General features: G+C 42.0%; 1 protein-coding gene across 1 annotated transcript in view; it reads left to right on the top strand.

Annotated features, from left to right (window-relative positions):
* The window catches only part of USH2A (usherin), a 783,103-nt gene that overhangs the window by 703,379 nt on the left and 62,427 nt on the right, over positions 1-17,297 (top strand). The window contains exons 62-63 of the mRNA XM_082362477.1: positions 246-1,762; positions 4,897-5,218. Of these exons, the coding sequence (XP_082218603.1) occupies positions 246-1,762; positions 4,897-5,218 (1,839 nt within the window). The remainder of the gene's footprint in view (positions 1-245; positions 1,763-4,896; positions 5,219-17,297) is intronic.

Raw genomic sequence — 17,297 nt, 5'->3', positions numbered from 1 at the left:
GGAAACCCCGTGAGCACTCTTTAAGTCAATGAATTAATTTCAGTAACTCTTAGCTTTTAGATATATGCTTACATGATATCCAACCTTAAAAAAAGAAAAAGCAAAGATCACATTCCCAAAATTCATAACAGAATGCTTCTTCTGGGTTAGGATCATCAAGGTGAGGAATAGGGGGCAGAAGGGGTTAAAAGGGACGAAATAGTGACACCAAGAAATCATACGCTTTGTTTCCCATCTTCCTGCAGACATACAATATCTTCAGTGATGGTGTCCTGGAGTACGCGGGCCTGAATCGTCAATTTCTCTTCCGACGCCTGGACCCCTTCACGCTCTACACGCTGACGCTGGAGGCCTGCACGAGGGCGGGCTGTGCACACTCGGCACCCCAGCCTCTGTGGACAGAAGAAGCCGCACCCCAGTCTCAGCTGGCTCCCACCATCCAGTCTGTGGGGTCCACCAGCGTTGAGCTGAGCTGGTCAGAGCCTGTTAACCCAAACGGAAAGATAATTCGCTATGAAGTGATTCGCAGATGCTTCAAGGGAAAAGCTTGGGGGAATCAGACAATCCAGGACGATGAGAAAATTGTTTTCACAGAATATAATACTGAAAGGAATACATTTATGTATAATGACACAGGTCTGCAGCCATGGATGCAGTATGAATATAAAATCCGCACTTGGAATTCAGCAGGCCATACCTGCAGCTCTTGGAGTGTGGTAAGGACCAGGCAAGCACCTCCAGAAGGCCTCTCTCCACCTGAGATAGCCCAGGTATCTGTGAATCCCCCCAAACTGATGATTTCCTGGATCCCGCCAGCACAGCCTAATGGCGTTATCCAGTCCTATAGGCTTCAAAGGAACGAAGTGCTCTATCCTTTCAGCTTTGATGCTGTGACTTTCAATTATACTGATGAAGCGCTGCTTCCTTTTTCCACGTACAGGTATGTAGTCACAGCCTGCACCAGTGAGGGCTGTTCCACCAGCACACCTACCAGCATCACAACTCTTGAGGCTGCCCCTGCAGGGGTCAGCCCTCCAGCTCTTTGGACCATCAGTGCCACTCAAATCAATGTATCTTGGTCACCGCCATCAATTCAAAATGGAGAGATCACTCAGTATTTACTCAGATTGGATGGTAAGGAGTACCTTGCTGGGCAGAACCTGTCCCTGTTGGTTTCCCACCTGCAGCCTTCCACGCAGTATAATCTCTCCCTAGTGGCCTGCACCAATGGAGGTTGCACAGCTAGTGTTGCAGAGTCTGCCTGGACAATGGAGGCCCCGCCACAAAACATGGACCCTCCAAGACTACAAGTCACGGGCTCAGAATCCATAGAAATCACCTGGAAACCACCAGGAACCCCAAATGGCCAGATCAGAAGCTATGAACTTAGGAGGGATGGAACCATTGTCTATACCGGCCTGGAAACTCGCTATCATGATTTTACTCTCGCCCCAGGTGTGGAGTATGGCTACACAGTGATGGCCAACAACAGCCAAGGGGGTGTTTTGAGTCCACTTGTCAAAGATCGAACCAGCCCCTCAGCGCCTTCAGGGATGGAGCCTCCAAAATTGCTGGCCAAGGGCCCTCAGGAGATCTTAGTGAGCTGGGACCCCCCAGTAAGGACAAACGGTCATATCGTCAACTACACCCTCTTCATCCGTGAGCTGTTTGAAAGAGAAACAAAAATTGTACACATAAATACAACTCATAATTCTTTTGGTACACGGTCATTCATAGTAAACCAGCTGAAGCCATTTCACAGGTAGGTAACTGACTCTGGGTTTCCTGAGAACAAGCCACTGCCCCTTTCTATTGCGTGAGCCCTTGGTCAGTCCCAGTGAAGACTCTAACAGCAAGATGTGTGACATGCCCAAGCCCCATCCATTTAATCATCCCAGTGGGCTAACTACATCCTCATCCAGCCCAAACCTGCTTGATTACTTCTGGAGAGCAAAATTCTTGCAGGTGACATTTTGACAGTCAGTTTTTTAGAAATGTTTGCAATTCATCACAATGTCTGGAACCAAGTAGCAGAGAGATAGGGCCACTTCCCTGAATCTGGTCCCTCCTGGAAACATGCCAGCCCCTGGTCACTTCTGAGAACCCCAATGCGGTTATCTAAACTAGGCTGTGAGGAAAAGGAGTATTATTTTAAAGAATGAAAAAAGGGGCCGTCATTGAGAGCTATTGCCAGCCAGAGTTGGACTGATCCAAAATTTGTTCTGGGGCCAGCCCTCCTTATTGGATCCAGCACGTCTTCCAGGGATAATAAGGCTCCTCTGACTATTTCCCCAGCCCTTCAGTCAGCTCTGATCTCATGGTTTCTTGGGACGGCGCCACTTTGCCAGCTCCTGTTTTCTTAGTGGTCCCCTCTGAGCTCTCTGATGAGCAAGGGTGTGTGTTGTTTTCCACACAAAGGAATCTGACCACCAGCCCTCTTTCCATACCTTAAAGAATTGCTTGGCTTTTTTCCCCATCACATTTTAACTAACATACATCCCCAGAGAGAAGAGTAATAAAGGACATTTTATTCTTAAAATTTAGTAAAATGAACAGAACCACTTTAAAAGAATTAAAGGCTGAGTGTTGATTACCAACCACCATTGATAAAATTCATCTATTATTGTAATGTACTGATGTGTAGATTAGATCTCTCCTATAATTATCTCTGATATATAGTACTGTTGAAATGAAACATTCGCAGTCTTATGCATCTCCTAGTGACAATTATTTAGGGTTGCATTAAATATTAAACAGTAATTAAAACTTCCGCCAGTATCTTCCATAGCTAATCCACATGCTCTGTGAGTTGGCTTTTATCTTACTCTGATGCGGGGCATAAAAAAGGCCCATGTTAGCTGCAGAGCTGTACATTTTATCCCGGCTTCCTCTTTACCTGACTGGTACTTGCACGTTTTAAAAATCATATCAGCTTGCTCCCTTCCAAAACTCTTACTCAAAAAGATTTCTAGGGGAAAAAAAAGTTTCTGGATGTGAGAGGGGCACTTTTCCCAGGTTGAAAAAAGAAAGTCTGATTTTTCTGAGAAACTTAGCCATGGGATTTAAGGCAATGAGAGATGTCCCTTCCCTGTCCACTCTCATCGAAGATGTAAGTGACATTAATGACTTAGAATATCAACGAAATATTACTCAGCCATAAATAAGAATGAAAATTTTGTCATTTGCAACAATATGAGTAGAGCTGGAGGGTATTATGCTTAGTGAAATAAGTCAGACAGAGAAAGACAAATACTGTATGTATTCGCTTATATGTGGAATTTGAAAAATAAAACAAATGAATGGATATAACAAAAGAGAAACCGACAGTTACAGAGAATAAACTAGTGTTACCAGTGAGGAGAGGAGGAGGGGAGGGCAAGACAGGTGAGGGGGATTAAGACATACAAACTACTGGGTATAAAATAAATAAGGTATGTGCATGTAATGTACAGCACAGGGAATATAGCCAATATTCTATAATAACTTTATATAGAGTATAAACAATAAAAACATCAAATCACACACACAAAAATAAAACCAGAATATGACTTCTATATGAAGTTGGGATTCATGTCGTTTGGGGTTTTTCCAGCAGATTAATGTTTACTGAGTACTGCAAATTATTGTGTCCTCCTTGGGGTACCCCCCAGATGGTCAGTAGGCAGAAGGATCCTGAGAATACCCTAAGAAGCAGGAGGAATCTGACCCAGAATTTTAAAACCACCAGAGATAATCCAGAAAACAAATAATCCAGGTGTGGAAAATCAAAACTGACTTCTCAGAATCGCTTAGGAGGCAAATCTGCCATTCACAGCTGTGGATCTGTTCACCAATAAACTGGCAGCCCATCGTGGTGAAAATGGGCGTGGGAGGAGAGGGAGGGAAGGGGAAGCAGAAAAGGGAACTGGGAAACTCCCCAAAGGGAGAGAGAGGTGTAATTAAGAAGAGGGGAAGGGGAACAGAAAGAAAGCGAGGAAGTGGGCAGAAGGCGGTGATTATCTGGAAGAGAGAAAGCAGAAAGTAGAAGAGGGAAAAGGCTGGAAGCAAAAGAAATAAAGGGAGAAAGGGAGGTGGTTGGGGCTTGAGGGGAAATTCGGGGTGTCATAATATCATAAAAATTAGGGGCATGGAAAAGAGGGGGAAAGCGCTTATTTGCAGCCATAGGCACTTAAGACTAACAAAAGCCCCTTTTGTTGGAAGGGAAAAGTCCCTGTTATGTAAATAGACCTTTCCCAGTGGCAGGAGACCCAGCTATGAAGCAAAACATAATTGATTGGTTGAGTTTAACTGGATGGTGATAAGGTGTCTCCATGATTGATAATCTGGTGTGTAGCTGGATTAACTTTGGCCCCAGAAGTTCCCCATGTGGTGTAAGGGAGCCTGTTTTAAGATGTCAGGTATCAGGTGAGGGGATTTATTACCACAGAGACCTTGACTCCATGACGTTCCTTCCTGACCTGGAAACGTTCCTGGGGAATCATTTAGCTCCAGCTGCAGAGAGAGGAGGAGCCCAGGGTTGCTGAAAACTCGTTCAAACTCCCAAGATCTGTATTCTCCCTCGCTGTGTTAAGGAATTCTACAAAGTACCAGAATTTTCCTGCTGGAGAGCATCTTGAAAGTGTATTGATTCTATACATTCCTATTTAGGAAAGAATCGTGCCCACCCTTTCCAGACAGGTGAGCATCTTTCTTTAGTTTGGAAAGCCAGGAGACTTGAAAATGTTCTAAAATTTCCGTGGAAACATGACTTTGTTGTCCTTGAAAAGGGTTCGTTGTAGCTAAGAATAAATATAAACGTATCTGTCTTTTTGTCAGAAAACACTTGGTCTTTTAAAGATTCTTCCCACGAAAATCGACTTTGCCAATAATGGGTCATTTCTGCCTTGTGTCCTGAAGGTACGAAGTTCGAATTCAAGCCTGCACCAGTCTGGGATGTGCCTCAGGTGACTGGACATCCATACGGACCCCTGAGGTTGCACCTCGGAAGCAACCGCCTCCACATCTAGAGGTACAGATGGCTCCAGGGGGGTTCCAGCCCACGGTTTCCCTTCTGTGGACAGGACCACTCCAGCCAAATGGACAAGTTTTATATTATGAATTGTACAGAAGACAAATAGCAACTCAGCCTGGAAAATCAAACCCAGTGCTAACCTATAATGGAAGCTCAAGCTCTTTTATGGACATGGAACTATTACCTTTCACAGAGTATGAATACCAGGTAAGAAATGTGTGTTACCAACAACTCACACTGAGATGGGTGTGGGTACACATCAGCGCCTGTCTGGAAAAAAATTGCTTGCAATCTAAAAAGCCACCTAAAGAAACATGGGACTTATGTAGTTTAATAATATTCTTTAAAAAAAAAAATTTAAGCAGTAAATGAGGGAGGAAAGGCCGTATTCATTTGCCTTCTTCATTTTCTTGGTTCTTGATCTGTGTGATTTAGGCTTGTTATTCCTATGCAGATTTCTGGTGAAGTATTTGCATTTCTTATTAATGAAGTGGTTTCTACCATTAAGCTTCTCTCTGTCAGTGTTGCCTTGGCTGGAAATACTCCTTGTGAAAAGATTACTTTGAAAATAACTCAGGAATTGTACCGAGAGAAAATAAAATCTAATGGGCAAGCATCTCCAGCCCCTGTGCTCAAGAAAGACATAGACTGCTGAGAAAAGTCTAGAGGAAAACAACTAACCTGTGCATGGAGATGAAGTAAGTTTTGTAGGAGGACAGCCTAAAAAAGAGGACTTTGCATATCCCTAAGAAGTCAGGAATTAAGAACACTATTCTGAAGGTATTTTGAAATCAATAGAAGACTTCCGTTAGGTTTGTTTTGCTTTGCCATCTGGGTGCATTTGCAGTTTTCTTGTAACAAGCAGCTCCAGTTCCTGTGGGGGAATGATTCCTCCACCCCGTGCTCAGGCTTGGTGGGAGTGTCAATCAATGTGTCAGGCTGTCACCTAGCCAAGTGTTGGGCACCCGAGCGCTGCTCTGCCCCTCAGACTTGCCTGGGGCCTGATCTTCAGCAAAGTGACTCAGAATTTTAAAAGGTGGAGCTAAGTCCTGATAAAATATCTCTAACATCAATCCAAAAGCTTTTCTTATCCTCACCATTTCCAAGCCTGGTTCCTCAACTGTTCTTTTAATTACATATATAGTTGTCCCTCGGTATCCAAGGGGGTTGTTTCCAGGACCCCTGCAGATACCAGAATCCTCAGATGCTCAAGTATCTTGTATAAAATGGCATAGATAGTATTTGCATATAACCTACGCACATCCTTCCCTATACTTTAATTCACCTCTAGATTATTTATAATACCTAATACAATGTAAGTGCCACGTAAATCGCTGTAAATACAATGGAAACGCTATGTCAGTAGTTGCAGGCATGCAGCAAATTCAAGTTTTGCTTTTTGGAACTTTCTGGAATCCTTTTTTCAAATATTTTTGATCCACAGTTGGTTGAATCCACGGATACAGAAGTCATGGAGAAGGAGGGCTGACTGTACCCCCAATAAATTCCCTTTTGCTTAAGTCAGGACCAGCTTCTCTTGCTTGCAGTTTCAAAGGAAACTTCCTGAATGATGCAAGCACCACGTGCCAGGCACAAGACCAAGTGCAATTTTCTAGAAGAGGAAACTGAACCTTGAAAAGCTTACCATAACCAGAAATAATAAGATCACGAAGTCACCAGGCATATGGTGACCAAATCAATGAGGACAGTTATTAGAGGTAACAGTTTAAATGTGAAAGGAATATGTTTTAGGCCAGCAATGTACAGGACAAATTTCCCAATGAAGTTAGTAAGAATTGAAAATATAAACTGATTCTTGAATGGTTTGGAGAAATACATAGATATAAATCCATAATCCCTTGTTTGCAATTCCAAATCTAAAAATCTCTTTAAAAGAAGTTGTTGAGTTTTCTTCTCTCTTTTTGTTTTCGGCCAAGCTGTGTGGCTTGTGGGATCTTAGTTCCCCAACCATGGATCGAACCCAAGCCCACGGCAGTGAAAGCGCCACATCCTAACCACTGGACCACCAGGGAATTCCCAAAAACAAGTTTTTATCTAGGTTTGGTACAACTCATTCAGCAGCAAAACCCAATCTAAACAAACCAGACTACTTACAGCATTTATTTATCTCATTTAATATGAATAGTTATATATTTTGCTACAGAAGTATTGTATTCTATTACAAGGGCATTCTGCGGTTATTACAAAATATACAGTATACGCATTTTACTAACTTTCCCAAATCTGAAAAAATAAAAAATTATTTAAGAACACTTCAGGTCCCAAGGGTTTAGGGTGAGGATTGTGGTTTATGTCATGAAGGAACAAAATATCTTTTGATGCCACAGTTGGAGAAAGAATACTGTTAGAAACAGCCAGAACCTATGTGGCCATCCTTTTGTTCTTTATCATTATCTTTACAGAAAAGTATCAAGTTATCAAAGACCCTTCTATTCTCAATTATCTAGTCCCCTTTATGAATAAAAGTGCACCTTTGTAAGAGAGCTGGATGGAATCAGCATGAAATATTTGACCTCTAACTAGACAAAACTAAGTGACCTGTGGATACTGAAAGCAAACCAGTGATTGTAGCTTCTTTGGCATCATACTGTGTCATTGGGTTAAACAATTGGCCATATCATCTGTAAAGTCTTACCTAAGTTTTCTAAGGAATGGTAAACTCCAAGTATGTGTCTTAGCTCAGTCAGTTTTCTTACTGTTGGAGCATGGAGAGAATGAAAAGTGCCCACCAAACTGAGAAGGTACCTTGAGACCAAAAATTGAGGCAAGCAGCTCCATATAATCAATGGATCAGTTTATTATACTTACGCACAGGGTGGGATTGAGCGGACGGTAATCGAGAAACACTGGCAGCTGCACTCTGCACCGTCAAGGGACCAATGGGACAGTTTTATAGTTAACCTAGGGTAGGGGGTACGTGCTTGGAAACAGGACGTGCATTCTTAAGTCAAGATTTATGAATCGGTAACTAGTTTTGTGGGCACTGGGAACACGTCAGCAAAGGTCTTCATCGTTGTTTGGGGACTAACAGAGCATAGAGGCCACCTGGTCCTAATGATTATTAAAGAATATCTACTCACTACAAAGCCCTTGAGGCAGAGGAGTGATTCACTGCACAGTTCAGTCCTGGGTAGGGTCAATGGAAGGCCAGGAGGAAACGTACCAACCCAATATGGCATCCGTGACGCTAACAGCTATACACTCACCAGAAGCTAAGGACGACCAGTTACCAAGGGACCCACATTTCAGAGGGGAGACAAGTTAAGGACCTCAGGCTATGCTGTCTCTTTTGTAACTGTTACTATCAGCCCTGTGTCAAGCTCCTCCTCCATACTCACATCACCCAAATGAAATTACTTAATTTGGTTTTCACAACAGACTGAACTCAAATTTGCATTTACTAGCTAATCCCATGTTGTTACAACATAAGAAGGATAGAGAGCAGAAGAAAAAAAAAAAACAATCTAGCCTATCAGCCCCAAAACCAAGATCTTATAGGAAATATTTTGAAAAATATAGATTAAATGCTGAAATAAATGAACTAAAATATTGGATTTATTTAGCCTGTGCAAATGCTAGGTCTTTATAGATCCTGAGTTATCTTCCAGAAGTCATTTAGGAAGTAATGTACTATAAGAATTGATTTCCTTTTAACAAAAGAACATTTTGTCTTTGAGATGAATTTGAATTGCTCTCAAACCTGTCTGAGGGTTACTTTATCTGCAGGCTGCTTTTCAGAAAACACCTTTATTGTCCTAGAGTCATTGTTTCACCCACCATATCTGTGATTTGACCCTCCTACAGAGGATTGTGTTTTTGAGATAATCCATATATTCGTAGGGGATGTAAACAAAGAACTGAGAAACTGCCCAGAGATGGAAACCTATTCATCAGAAGGATTGTGAGGACCCATGGTTGGGTAGGTGGCCATCCACGTGGTGTGCCTGGAGGGTGTCAGATGTCCCTCCCCACACCCCACAACCTGGCCCTACGTCATTGTATTCATTTCCGGTTTTGAGTTAAATCATTGAAGGTAGCTTCCAAACATTCCCTATGATATCGAATGGGGGAGGGTGTCCTGTTGCTCGCGGCTAACAAAATCAATCACATACAAATGTAAATAAAACGGAAAGGTGTCTTTAATCAGAATGCCGGCCATCTGGGGATGGTGGACTTAGTGTCCCCCAAAAACCACCTCCGAAGATTCTGCTCAGCCATGAAAGCTTTTAAAGGGAAACAGAGAAGTAATCTCAGTTAATCATTGACATAAGGGGTCAGAGTCTCCGCCATCCCCCACTGCACACAGTTTGTTTGGGAGATTACTGAAGGGGAAGGTAGGGAAGAGATCTGGTCATCTGTTAGTTACTTATTCTTCATTTCTACTTCTTTGATCTATGGAAGACGAGTTAGGCCAGGTATTGTGTGATTAAAAGATTTGAAAGGTGTGCTTGGGCCAGAGATGAGTAGAGCACGGGGGCGCCTGGTTTAAAAGTTAGTTACAATATAGCTTTGCTAAAGTGACAAGAAAAGGGGCTTCTTGCTGAGGGCGGTTTCCTGCAAAGAGCTGCTTACAAATCCCCACTTGTCAGACATCATTCCGTTTCTATGGGATTAGGGGCACAGGTCTATCTTCCGTAACTTTTTCATGCTGACATAGGTACCATATTCATTTTTTTTTTCTTAATTAATTTTTACTGGAGTATAGTTGCTTTACAATGTTGTGTTAGCTTCTGCTGTATAACAAAGTGAACCAGCTATATGTATACATATATCCCCTCTTTATCGGATTTCCTTCCCATTTAGTTCACCACAGAGCATTGAGTAGAGTTCCCTGTGCTATACAGTAGGTTCTCATTAGTTATCTATTTTATACATAGTATCAATAGTGTATATACGTCAATCCCAATCTCCCAAATCATCCCCCCCCTTCCCCCCTTGGTGTCCATACATTTAGGCACCGTATTCTCAGAGTGGAAGATGTCAACATGGGTCTGTAGCATCTCTTTGCTGACAATTTTAGTTGTCTGCTTACATATACGGGCAGAGCAAGCTACAATTATTTTGATGCCCGCAAAGATATAGATTATTATGAGCAATAATGTTAATCCCATTGTCTTGAGGCCAGTTCTTGGAATTGTGCTAGCCATAGATTCAGTACTACTCAAGATGGAGCAGTTATGTCATGGCTACAGTCTGGTCATCATGCAGTTAGCTTTTTTCCTCTGGTGGCAGTTACAGTATCTATAAAACAACTCAGGAATGTGCATCAGACACTGAGTCTATGACTCTCTTGTCCTCATCATTAACTGCTCAGTTTTGTAGTTGGAGGGGTAAGGAGGCCCTGCAGGATTCTGCTCGGTTCCACCTAGTCTAAATTAATTCATCAATCTGATGACCAATGATAGAGCTCTGGGGAAAAGAATCAGCGTGGATAAATTCTGATAAACAGGAGGGTCAAGAAATACCTGGAGAAAGAGATTCTTACTGAGAGAGGGGAGAATCATTTGCTACAGAAGATCTTGGAGGCAAGGACCAGCAGATGTCACCTCACAATGACTCACACATCAGTATGGGAACTGGCATGTTTGAAGGTGGGCAGAAGCTGTGTGATTTTACAAGCACCTTCTAAGTTTTCAGTGATACCTCAAAATTGAACGCCCTAAGGGTAGTCGCTCTCGGTGTTTATAGTACAAAAGGATTGCCCAAAGAGTGCATTCAAAATGCAGATGCAGTGAGGTGGGATGGCAATTCCCAGAAATCTGCATTTTTAACCAGCAGCTTAGGTGGTCCACAACCTACTTTTTTGAGAAATACTGTCCCGGAGGGTACAGCGATGTTGCTATGCTACTTAAGCCTGATTTTCTGGTGCCGCTTTCCTAAATCAGGGTTCTCAGCCCTGACTGCACATTAGAATCACCTGGGGAACTTTAACAACATTCTCGATGCCAAGGCCCCATCCGCCTGTAGTTCTGCTTATGGGGTGGGTCCAGGCATCAGTGCATTTCAAAAGGTCCCTAGGTGATTCTAATGTACAGCCAGGGTTGAGAATCACACAGTCCTAAACCATCGTAAACTGATTGCCTAAGTAAGTGAAGCCAGCTCCCCTCAAGTGCCTAATTTACATGATGATAATTGATGACCAGCCTATTTACCTTGGTCTGTCCATGGCTTTCCTGAATCAGAGTCGTATTTATTGTTTTGGTATGAAGCTGGAAAGGTAGACAGAATATATTACGTGCTAAGCTCATGTCTTCGATTAATCAAATAATTTCTTTGGCTCTTCCTCCTGGATTTTATTTGGTTTTGGTTGTCGCTGTTTCATTTTGTTTTGTTTCTCACTTGGGAGGCCTGGATTTTGGTTGGAAGAGTAACGTTCACCATCATTTAAAACAGGAACTTTCTAGTTTTGATCCATTTCAACACAGCTTCTACAATTCTGGGATTCTGAAGGATCAGCTTTCATAAAACGAGTAAAGATCTGAAATTGAAATCACAGAAATTTGGAATTTTTACAAAAATATTTCACAAGGATGAATGGGCTGGCTTTGCAGAGTGAAGCAGTGCAGGGTCTCATCAGAGAACAAACATTTGTGAATTTCAGATATAATTTTATTTACCAAAATCCTATTTTCAAACAACTCTATAAATGTGTGATTCATACATAAATGAGGTGCATCTTTACTAAATGAAATTCTTCCCATGCACAGACTTTTTCGTTAAATGAAGATTACAGGCTTGCTGTGCTACAGAATACACATCCAGCAGAGCTTTTTATTCACAGACAGTACTCATTTCTATTATCAACCCTCTCAAAATTGGGGTATACTAATATATATGATATAAAGCTCCAAGTTCTGTGTGGGGAAGTTCCTAATTGTTCAGCAAGCAGATTAAGACAGTAGTCTCTGCAGGTTTCAGAGAGGGACCTGGGTGTGAGTCTGCTTTTATAAGAAGCTTCAGTTTTGACCTGCGGGGAGAGAGCTGAGGCCGCTGAGCAGTGCTCAGTAATTGTGCATTCATATTCATACTCTCGCTGAAGGCGGTGACTCACCACGGATTTGCTCGGGCCGCCATGGCCCCCCTTTCATTGAATCCTGCTGTCAGTGACTTAATCCGTTTTCCTGAAACTGCCCCACTTTGACAGATTTTTTCGATAAGCACCCACGCACACCCAGAGTCTCCGAAGGCTTCTGGGGCCTCCTCGGGACTGGAGCACTGAGACCTGACAAGTCAGCCTTGGAGGAAACCCCATGTATGACTCACTCGAGTGTGGGTCTGATCTCGGGGCTGCTGCTACGGCAGCTGCCCAGGACAGCAGCCTGCTACTTACTAACAGACCAACGCTGGCCCCGAACAATTCAGTCTGAAGGTTCATGCGGGAGAGGATGGAGGAATGGTTGGAGGGCAGACAGTCAAGTGGATCCTTTCTGTTCCTGCCAAAAGCAGCTGTGTGGCGACTCCAGGAGGGGACAGCGGAGACGTTCTCTGTGCCAGCCCTACGAAAGGCTGCAAGAGTGTGGACGACAAGCTAGAAAGGAGAAGCAGAAAAGACAGCAGCTTTTAGTCCTTTCCCCCTATTTCTGGATCCTTGAGTAAATTAACCTCCTTCAGCCTTTCCTCACCTGGAAATGGTTCACTCCAGGGCTAGATTCTGGGGGCGTAAGTGAGGGTCATCTACAGCCATACGCTTTTAAAAATTCTCATCAAACATTGGCTTCTCTTGATGGGCCTTGGTCATCTATGATTTGTAAAATCTCACAGAATATTTTCTGACCCTAAGCGATTTGATTTTCTAACAGTATTTAGCTTTATGTTGTATCAAAGCAAGTGACTATATAAACAACAAGGTCCTACTGTATAGCACAGGGAACTATGTTCAATGTCATATGGTAAACCATAATGGAAAAGAATATGAAAAAGAACACATATATGTGTAACTGAGTCACTTGGCGGTACAGCAGAAATGAACACAACATTGGAAATCAACTGTACTTCGATAAAATTTTTTTTAAAAAAAGCAAGTGAGGATATGAGACCAGCTTCATACACTAATAGTCATGTCATTATCCACCACCAAAATGGATATATGGAAGGATCAATAGCGGTGTTTCTGAAACCTAATTTATTTATGTACTAATAAATTTATCGAATGAATTAGTATATTATAAAATGTAAATAAATAATAAACCTAATTTTTTTAGTTTACTAAATAAGAGTCCCACTTAGGCCCTTGAGAAAATCTACGTCATCAGTAAGGTGTCAGGACTATTTCACTCCAAGTGATAGAAAGCCAACTTTCCCTTAAACGGAAGAGAATTGTTTCTGCTCACCTGTCTGGGAAAGGGACTAAAGAAGTTCCTTGAAACCAAGGAAAAGGTGCAAACACTTTTTTCTCTCTCAAGAGTCCCTCTGGGAGCCTGAGATGCAGGATTTGATACTGTTGGATTCATTCCTTCTCTCCTTCCTTCACCTCAGGTTGCCTTGATTTGGCTTCATTTTTCTTTTTTTACATCTTTATTGGATTATAATTGCTTTACAGTGTTGTGTTTGTTTCTGCTGTACAACAAAGTGAATCTGCTATATGTATACATATATCCCCATATCCCCTCCCACTTGTGTCTCCCTCCCACCCTCCCTATCCCACCCCTCTAGGTGGTCACAAAGCACCAAGCTGATCTCCCTGTGCTATATAGCAGCTTCCCACTAGCTACCTATTTTACACATGGTAGTGTATATATGTCAGTGCTACTCTCTCAGTTTGTCCCATCCTCCCCTTCCCCGCCTATGCCCACAAGTCCATTCTCTTCATCTGCATCTCTATTCCTGCCACTAGGTTCTGCCACTAGGTTCATCAGTACTATTTTTCTAGATTCCATATATATGCATTAATATACGGTATTTGTTTTTCTCTTTCTGACTTACTTCACTCTGTATGACAGACTCTAGGTCCATCCACATCACTACAAATGACTCAATTTCATTCCTTTCTATGGCTGAGTAATATTCCATTGTATATATGTACCACATCTTCTTTATCCATTCATCTGTTGATAGACATTTTGGTTGCTTCCATGTCCTGGCTATTGTAAGTAGTGCTGCCTCATTCTATACCAGACTCTCTCCAGGCATCGGAGAAAATCACTACCCCAGCACTGCATGATTCCAACCTTCTCTGTGCTTTGGTTTCCTTGTCTTTAAAATGTCGATAGGAGCACCACTGTAGTCCTGGCCTTGCTTTGGGATGAAATGTGTTGATACGTGAATGTGCTTAGGACAGTACCTCAGAGGCTATTCAACTAGCATAATAATAACAGGTATTACTATTATTACTATATAATAATACTATTATTATACTATATTATAATATAGTATACTATAGTATATACTATACTATACTATATATAGTATAGTATATACTATACTATACTATACTATACTATATACTATAGTATAGTATAGTATACTATACTATATATAGTATCATATATACTATACTATACTATAATAATACTATAAATATACTATATTATAATATAGTATACTATACTATATACGATACTATACTATATATAGTATAGTATATACTATACTATACTATAGTATAGTATACTATATACTATACTATAGTATATATAGTATAGTATATACTATACTATACTATACTATAGTATAGTATACTATATACTATACTATAGTATAGTATACTATACTATATATAGTATAGTATATACTATACTATACTATAATAATAATACTATTATTACCCTCCCACCTCAGAGTGGAAAGAGGACTTCTGTCATCCAATATCCATAAACCAACCAAGGGCAGGACTCTTACTGACATCCTAGCACCATGTACATTCCTGTGAGCAAGAGAATAAGGGACCATGATTGATAGGCCTGGGCATAGGGCCCCCTCCTTCAGTCAGGGTTTCTTGGGTGTGTGGGAAACACCTTCAGCCAGAAACCAGAGCTGCCCCCGCATACTGCACACAGCAGCCGTGCTACTGTGAAATCTTTAGAATCCTGTGCTTTCCCATTTGATGCTCACAACCATTCTGTTCTCCAGATGAAAAAACTGAGAGAAAATCATGCAGTTTGGGCAAGATACTTAATTTCTTATAGCCTCACTTGCTCATTAAAAAATGGGTATATTGGGGACTTCGCTGGCTGTTCAGTGGTTAAGACTTCGCCTTCCAATGCAGGGGGTGTAGGTTCGATCCCTGGTCGGGGAGCTAAGATTCCACATGCCTCGCAGCCAAAAAACCAAACTATAAAACAGAAGCAATAGTGTAGCAAATTCAATAAAGGCTCTAGACATGGTCCACATCAAAAAAAAATCTTTAAAAAAAAAGGGTGTATTATGAGAACTAAGAAATTTTGTGTGTCCAGCAGGATGCCTGCTACACAGTAGGACTACCTCCCCACTCTACCCTCAGCCTCCCACTAAATAAAAGAAGGAAGTGCTTTCTTCCAAGAGGGAAAAGAGCCAGGTTAACAAAATTCTTATGTCACTAACAGTCATTAATCCGGTGTTAGAATGTAAACATCTCTAACCAAGAGCACAGTTGGCTCTGAAGGTGTGATGCCCCTTTGATGAGACAGTTCAGCCTTTCTGGTCCTTGCTACTCTCTTCCCAGGAAAAGAAGAACTTGCCCATGTTCCCACGGCTAAGATTCTCTCGAACTCTGATAGTCTGATTCTACATTTCTGTGACTGGCAACTTGCTTCAGATTGCTTGTTTTCTCTTGCCATCACCCTTACCTCGTTCCTTTCCTAAGAGTTTTTTGGTATCATATTTAGAAAAAATTCATTGAGCATGTTTGCTGTTTGGCTTTGGGCTTGCATTTAATCAGGTATGAATCCCCCTAATGTATTTCTGACTGTCACTGAGGCTGTTGTCTGGTTAGTTTCTCCTACGCGATCTAAGCTGCTCCCACCCACGACTCCCACAGCTCAAGGTTTTAAATGATTTATTGATATTGGCTGACTCAAGCCGTGCATGCGTTCTAACACCTTAGAGCCTGAGCACCACAGCTTAGACTGAAGGCCATCAGGACATTTCGTGAATGGAAATCTGAATTCTGGCACTCGGGCCAGGGACCATGTTCTTTTTGGCCATCAGGTCTTTTGTTGCAACAGGAGGTCATCTCTACCTGTGGGTGTGTGAGGGCACACAGGAGCACATCTGTTCTTTTTCTGTCCCTCATGGCATCCCCTAGGGCTCTACTCCTAAGCCCCTTTTGTCAGCGATCTCTACGTTGCCTTTGAGACAAGTTACTCGTCTGAAGATGGGTTGCTTCTCACCTTCCTGTTGACCCAACTCACTTAAGCCATGATTGATCCTCCTGTCTCTGTGTTGGAAGCTGTGTTTGCTGGACATAAAACATTCAATGCAACCAAATTTCCTCCGAGTGAATGTAGATAATGTAGAATTCCAAGCTGCCCTCATGGCTTTTCACAAACGGTTCCTGCTTAGCAAGGTAGCCATAAAAATGACGGTTCTCCAAAGTCATCTGAAACTGGAAAGGGTGGGACATGTTTTCCTTCTTTCCCTTTATCCTCTAAGTTGAGGATTTAATAACTTGTAGTTATTAAGCAGCCATCAAGTTCAGAGTGTATGTCTGGTTGCTAGGATTGGCGCAAGAGGCTAAAAACCATGGACTCTACCCCTCAGGGGCTTAAAGTTTAGTTGATAAGACAAAGAAACACACCCATGAACAACGTATTCATAAAAACATACGGATAGTAGTGTAAGCTGTGAACAGAGAGATCTGAATGATGGCACGACAGACCTAGGGAGAAACAGACAACTCCTCATCTTCAGGGACAGCCCGGTCCCCACACCAAACTCTCCTGGACACTCTCATTCCACTCTCTGGCCAGATGGTCTTGAGGAGCATGGGTGGTTCCTTGATATTAAAGATGAGAATCATTCCATAGAGACATGAGGAGGGACTATTTCTCTATTTCTGCAGTCTCACAAAAAATGCTCTTCCAAATCTCTCCACCCTTATGAACAAATGCATCTCTCAGCCTACACACTGTTATTGGTACCTTGGAAGGGTTCAAAATGTTCTCCCCTCCAGCAGTCAGAATCTCAGCAGGAAGCAGTATACTCAAAAGGGCATTTAAAGAGAATGTAATGAAAAGACTTTATGGAGGTATGGGGAGGATTAAGAGAATCAACAAGAGATATGAACGTATTCTGGGACTAGCCATAGCCAGAAGCCATTACCTCTAGACCTAAAAGGACAAGAGGAGGA

This window comes from Balaenoptera borealis, assembly GCF_965194805.1.
Source record: "Balaenoptera borealis genome assembly, chromosome: 1".
NCBI lineage: Eukaryota > Metazoa > Chordata > Mammalia > Artiodactyla > Balaenopteridae > Balaenoptera > Balaenoptera borealis.
The sequence above is the reverse complement of the archived record's forward strand: the minus strand, read 5'-3'. Positions and strand labels throughout refer to the sequence as shown.